At 52.8% G+C, this 6,320-nt stretch overlaps 1 protein-coding gene across 1 annotated transcript; it reads right to left on the bottom strand.

Moving 5' to 3' along the window:
• On the bottom strand, positions 485-2,078 carry LOC8077932 (protein trichome birefringence-like 8). Its single transcript, XM_021448156.1, has 5 exons — positions 1,693-2,078; positions 1,331-1,605; positions 1,192-1,297; positions 949-1,107; positions 485-842 (listed from the first exon to the last, which is right to left on the bottom strand). The coding sequence occupies exons 1-5, from the start codon at positions 2,028-2,030 to the stop codon at positions 494-496; spliced, it is 1,227 nt and encodes a 408-aa protein (XP_021303831.1). The 5' UTR covers positions 2,031-2,078; the 3' UTR covers positions 485-493.

Raw genomic sequence — 6,320 nt, 5'->3', positions numbered from 1 at the left:
CAGTCCCAAACACCCCCTAACTAGGGTCAAAAAATTCGTCTCGTGATTTACCGACAAATTGTGTAATTAGTTTTAATTTTCGTCTATATTTAATGTTTCATGCATGTGCCGCAAGATTCAATGTAACGGAGAATCTTGAAAAGATTTTGGTTTTTAGGGTAAACTAAACAAGGCCTTAATTAAATAATTCATAAGAAATTCTTCTGTAGTTTTTCTATGAGGATTTTTTTGTATGTTTTACTGATACACTTCGTGATCTGTAAATATATATTGGGGCAGTTTGCAAAGAGAATGTATACCATACCAGCACAAAACTAATAGTGAAAGATATATTTTTTTTTCACCCAGGACGCAAGTTTTTCATTAAGAGGGAAATTTGTGAATGTTATATCCAAAGTCATTATAAAACTAAGTAACTGTAGTAGTACAAAGGAGCCTATTTCAGTTGAGGAAACCCGGTACAACTAATCTACCCATGTACCAATACGACTAATTATCTCTTGTTCTTGCGTGTGTCATACCCTGTGGACAAGAGGTGTGCGTAGAGGACCTGATTCCAAACGTCCGGCACGCCCGGGAGGCACCAGTGGCTGCAGTCCTCCGGCGCGTCCGGCGGCGTTCCCGGCTCCCGGTGCCCTGACGGGTGGCCATCCGGTCTGAGCTCCGTCATGTAAGTAATGTTCAGAAACCTCGCATTATTCCTTCCGTGGCTCTTGATACCATTCATCATCTTGGCAATCATCGCGTTCATCCATGAGTTCTCCTCACCAAAAATGTGGACATTAGTGGTCAGTGGTTCTCGCTGGCCGGCGCACGAACCACCAATGTCCCAGGTGCCATTGCTGCCATTTTCAGGTGGAGAAAAAAAAACATGGTTACTACTAGAAAGTGTGGGTTTAGCCACAGTTCTATTTACCACAATGCAAGCAAAACCACTTACGTACTAACCTATAATGCGAGGGCGAATAACTCCTGAAGAAGAAATAGCTTTTGGAAAATCGGGCACTGCTCAATTCCCAATCTTTCACCGTTTGCAGAGACAGTCGAAAAGCTTCCTTGATGTTCATGGTTTTGTTCAAGCGGTCGCGAACCATGAAATATTTTCCTCTGCTCATCATGAGCCACACGCACGACAACCCGAAATTAGTGTCTGATCAGCACCCAAGATAACAATGTCATGTATATACGTACGCCTTGACGGTTTTGTGGTGGTTCCACCAGTGACCGGTGTTGAGCACGAGCACATCGGCGCCGGCCCACCGGTCCGCGTGCCGTGGCATCACGTCCAGGCGGACGGCTCCCCTCACGCCGCCGCCGCCGCCGCCGCCACTTGTCGTCGCGTTTGCCGGGCGGAAGCGGTCGACCATCACGATCATCGGCGCGCGGTAGTACTCGACGGAGAGGTTGTAGTCGGCGAAAACCATGGCGAGGTAGCCCCTGTGCCGGCTGATCGGTTTCCCGGACTGCTCGTACACTCTGCCCGCCGGCGGCACGGCGGCGGCGAGCATGCACACCATGGACTCCCACTGGTTCCGGCCGATCGAGTCCCCGGCGAACACGATCCTACCGTTCCGGCTCCTCTCCAGCATGTCCGTCGCGTTGAACCTGATATATATATATAAACAACTTGCTTAAACCATTGAAATCGATCAAGAAGAAGATGACGAAATGCATGGTGGGGGAGATACCTACTTAGGGAGGTCGCAGCGACGAGGTTGCCAGCGCCAGTGTCGGAAGGACGAGTCGCTGCGGCCGTTCCGTGTGCACCGGAAGCCGGGATCGAGGAACCGGCAGTCCTCCGTGTAGGTCGTCGCGTCGGCAGCAGCGTCGTCGTACCTCACCCATCGTCCGTCTGAATAGTCGCACGGGTGGTGGCCGCCGGCGGCGCTGTCGTGCTCACGTCTGTTGACCGGAGGAGGCAGCCAAGACGGGAAGAAGAGCTTGGACGACCGTGGCCACCCAGGCGAGGGCAGCAGAAGGGCGACGACGAAGAGGAAGACGGAGGGGACGAGTACGTGTCTCGCATGCATGGGTACAGGCGCGAGTGTCAGTAGTGTTGGCTAACATGGGTGCAGCCTGCTAGCTGGTTTAGTCGGACGGGGAGTGAGGTCAGGAGAAACTATCGCGCGTTTGAAGAAACTCCGGTCAGCTTTCGCTCTGGATCTTGCACTGTACTTATGAGCTGCTTTAATCACTACTTTTAAAATAAACTAGACGACGTTGACAAAGCAATTTTAATGTTTTATCGGCTCTAGCTCCTTCACACATCGATTACATCATATCGAAGCAAGGAGGTGAAGTTGTTTACAGCCATATGCCGAACGAGGCCTACACTGAACTGATTTACTACGGATCAGTCAACCCGATTGTTGGGAAAGTGCGCTCTGCACTGTCCAGCAGCACAGTGAAACGAGAACCTTCTCACTCGGTGTCGTGAGAGGCTGTACAGTAACAAACAGTGGGCTCAACAGTAGGTGAATTCAATGAATGCTCTCTCTCTTATTAATGACGGCTTCGCGCCCCTTATATAGGGCTCAGAAACCGACCTAACAACATTTACAAAAATGCTCCGTGACGGTGGGGGAATATTCCAGCATATTCTCCTATTACAGTCTACTGACCCTAAGTCATCTGTGTAATTTCACATTACAAACCCCACGCGTGTCCCCTGTCTAGGGCTTCAGCTGGTCGGAGGCTTGGATCCTCCGCCCGATCGCGGATCCTTCGACACTTCATATGTCAGAGGTTCCATAGCTCGGACGCGTCGGAGGTCCCTCGGCTCAGCTGTCTTGGAGGTCCCTTAGCTCGCTCGGTCGCCGATCCTTCGGCGCTTCTCCGTCGGAGGTTCCTTGGCTCGGACGCATCGGAGGTCCCTCGCCTCCGCCGCGTCCCTAGCCATCCTCGGACTTGGGAGGGTCGGAGGTTACTCCTCTTTTCTGCTCGCGGGCCTCCGCCGATGTCAATCCCTGCACACACTTTGCATGACAAGACGAGTCACCGATATTAGTCTTTTTTCAGGGTCCTCCGCACGCAGGCTCCCTGGGTGAAGGATATCCTCCGACGCTTCAGAGGTCGGAGGTTCCTCGAGTGAAGGGCATTCTTAGGCGCTATCAGGGGGAAGGATGCGGCCATTTCCCAACAGTTCCCCCCTTTTTGGGCTAATGGCACTCCTGCGGTCCATGTGCTCAAAAACATGTTACGCTGCGGAGGCTGCGAGCATGGTTGCTTCCTTCCCCCTGGTGCACAGGATGTGGTTGTTAGCGGTGTTAGAAAATTGTTTCTTGTATTTAGTCATTCATTTTCTTGGGTTTTTTGTTTTGCTAGGATCCTTCGATCTTTGCTGTTCTGAGAGCTTTCTATCCTTCGCGCGTTAGATTGCGGAGGGTATTGGGTTGTCGTTTAAATTGTGCGACTAGCCGTTGGAGTTAGCCGTTAGTGTTGGGGAATCGCAACGGTCAGGCCGAGTCCTTCGCTTTTAGCTGTTGGGCGCGGGGAATCGCAACGGTCGCGCGGTCGCAGGCTCCCCCCTATAAAAAGGGGGTGCGGGGGAGCTCTGGGCTCTCACCCATGCTGCTCATTGCCTGCGTATTTGCCTTCGCCCCGTTTCTCTTACTCTCTAAGCTGCTCGCGTGAGACGCACTCAAGTTTAGTCGCTAAGTATTTGCGGAGGTTCTAAGGTGGCTCTTGTTCCTTCGCCCCGTCCGTCAAGGTCAGATTTTTCTGGTCCTTTGCGCAATTTTCTTGGCGTCAGGTCCGGAGGTTGGCTGCGTAGGTTTGAGGATTGGATGCTTGAGGTTGCTGCAGCTCAAGATCTGGAGGAGACGTTGTCTGACGTTGAGGTTTCTTTGGGGGATTTGATTAGTGCGAAGGAGTTTGAGACGATGGCTGCTATTACTTTTGAGTTTGGGGAGTCAACAGTGAGGCCGGAGGATATCGCTGATATGGTAGAAGTTGGTTTCTTTAAGGAGGGACGTGCGAAGGCTCCTCCTGCGGGCCAGACAGTTCCTGCGCCTGAGGAGGAGTATGCTGTTGTTTTTAGGGATTTTTTCACCTGTGGACTTCGGATGCCTCCGTATCACTTCCTTCGCGAGGTGATGGAGTCTTTCAATGTGGAGCTGCAGCACTTTAGCCCCAATGGGATTCTGACCCTGAGCAAGTTCGCGTGGGCGTGCGAATCCTACGGAGCCGTGCCACACATCGACACTTTTTGCTCCTATTTCGAGCTCCAACGTCAGCTAGGAAGGTGAAGGATGCCGACGGAGTGGACTGCATTGCGCAGTTTGGAAGCTGCGTGTTCATGCCGCGCCGCACGATGCCTGGAGCAAGGTGCGAGATCTCCTTTGCCAAAAGGGCAAGTGGGAGAAGGATTGGATGAAGGCTTGGTTCTATGTGAGGACCCCCGCCGCGTCGAAGACTCTAGACGATGGTCGGGTTGACAAGGTTTACCCGTACGCTTCAAAGATGAAGGAGCTCAGGCCTGTATACAAGGTTGATGCTTCGGCTCCGATGTCGGAGGAGCGCAGGGTATGCGACCAAGCCTTCGCGCTGGCCTGCCGCTACTCCGGAGGTCGCGATTTGGTTGAGGAGATGGTTGCCGCTAATTACTGGCCCCTTGGCCGCAGGACAGACGAGTTCACCATCGAGATGGTGCAAGTGCCAGTCTTTGGTCCTCACGAGGGTTTGCCTTTTCCCCGGTTCCGCACAGGTTTGCCTGAGGGTGAGACGAAGGAGTCTTTCCTTGACCGCGTGGAGGTTTCTGCCCGGAGGATAGTTGGTAAAATTTCGGAGAAGGAGTATCTCTAGCGGAAATCTGCGCTGGGTACAATGCCGCGCTTCAACCGCGTCTTTGAGGAGCTGGGCATTGAGTACAATGACTACGTTATTCCTCCAGACGTGCTGCTTGGCTTGGAGAAGAAGAAGGATTCTTCCAAGGCTGTTGCTGCGGCTGAGGCAAGGAAGAGGAAAGGCGGAGGTGCTGTGAAGCAACTTGCGAAGAAGCGCAAGGCGGAGGTTTTGCCAGAGGCTCCGGTGGGGTCTTCTTCCGCCCGGTCCTCCGCGGCTGAGTCTAACTCAGTGGGCTCTGCTCCTGTGGGGATTGCGGAGGATACGCCTGATGCTGGGGGCTTAGTGTCCCGTGCGGTGTCCTCTGTGCGAGCGCCTTTTGCGTCGCTTCTTGGGGAGGATTCCTCCAACGCAGAGGCCCCTAGGGCGAGTCCTGCGCGGGAGGCGAGTCCTGCGCGGGAGGCATCTGCTGGAGGAGGTTCTCCGCCGAAGGAGAGGCAGGGGGAATCTAGCGATGAAGCTGAGTCCGCTTCTGTTCGGAGGATCAGGAGGGCTGACGATCCTCCGCGGCCATCCGGCGGTGGGTTGAATTCGCTGTACATGGGTAAGAGTTTTTTCTCTGTTTTGTTGTGTTTTCCGTGTGAGTACTGATTGAATGAGCCTTACGTTGCTTGTATGTATTTTTTAGAGGATGTGATTGCGGGGCTGGCTAGCGCGGAGGAGCTTGCTAAAGGAGCCAGCATTGCGTAGGAGGGGCTTGTTGTTCCTCCGCCCCGCGTGCCTGCGCCATCTGTGCTGGCCAGCAGGCCTTCGCCTGCTAATGTTACTGGTCCTGGTGAGTTTGTTAGATTTCATTTTTGCATTCTTAGTAAAGTCGTTTGCCTTTTGTTTGTGTTGATTGCTCCTTGATCGTGCGCAGGAGCCTCTGACCCTTCGATCACAGGTTGGGCTGAAACCTTGCATGAAGTTCATGCACTTGTCGAAGGTTTGTTTTGGGGCCTCTGTCCGTTACGTTTATAGTTTTATCTTATGTTTTTCTTACTTTCCTTCGCTTCTCTGATCGCTTCCGATAGAAGTGTCGCGACATGGATTACGCCACGTTGCTTCGCGTGCAGTTTGAGCATCATAGCCTTGTATGTTTTAAGTTGGTTTTATCTTCCTTCGTCGTTTTTTATTCGGAGGTTTGATGTGTGATGTTTTTGGGCAGGGTCATCACATGGCTGCTTCCTTGGAGGAGCGATGCTCTCGAGAGGTTATCTGTCGTGATGAGGCTATTGGTGCTTTGAAGAAGGAGAATGAGATCTTAGAGGCAGAGAAGGTCCGTCTGTCGGAGGAGGTCCGGGGATTTTCTTTGGTCCGACAAGAGCTTGAGGCGCTAAGGAAGGAGAGGGACGAGCTCAAGGCTGGTTCGGAGGTTCTCAAGAAGGGGAAGGAGGAAGCTGAAGCTTTGGCCGCTACCCTCCGCGAGAGCGTCTCACAGCTTGACAAAGCAAAGGGTTTGGCTGTGGAGCGTGCCGAAAAGGCTGAGGGCATTGCCG

The sequence above is a fragment of the Sorghum bicolor genome, chromosome 9 (genome assembly GCF_000003195.3).
Source record: "Sorghum bicolor cultivar BTx623 chromosome 9, Sorghum_bicolor_NCBIv3, whole genome shotgun sequence".
Lineage (NCBI taxonomy): Eukaryota > Viridiplantae > Streptophyta > Magnoliopsida > Poales > Poaceae > Sorghum > Sorghum bicolor.
The sequence above is the reverse complement of the archived record's forward strand: the minus strand, read 5'-3'. Positions and strand labels throughout refer to the sequence as shown.

Coding starts and splice junctions, on each gene's coding strand:
- LOC8077932 (XM_021448156.1), bottom strand. CDS start 2,030: ATGCATGCGAGACACGTACTCGTCCCCTCCGTCTTCCTCTTCGTCGTC. Junction 1,298..1,330: donor CCCGGCAAACGCGACGACAA/GTGGCGGCGGCG, acceptor GCGTGAGGGGAG/CCGTCCGCCTGGACGTGATG. Junction 1,108..1,191: donor CACCACAAAACCGTCAAGGC/GTACGTATATAC, acceptor CATGATGAGCAG/AGGAAAATATTTCATGGTTC.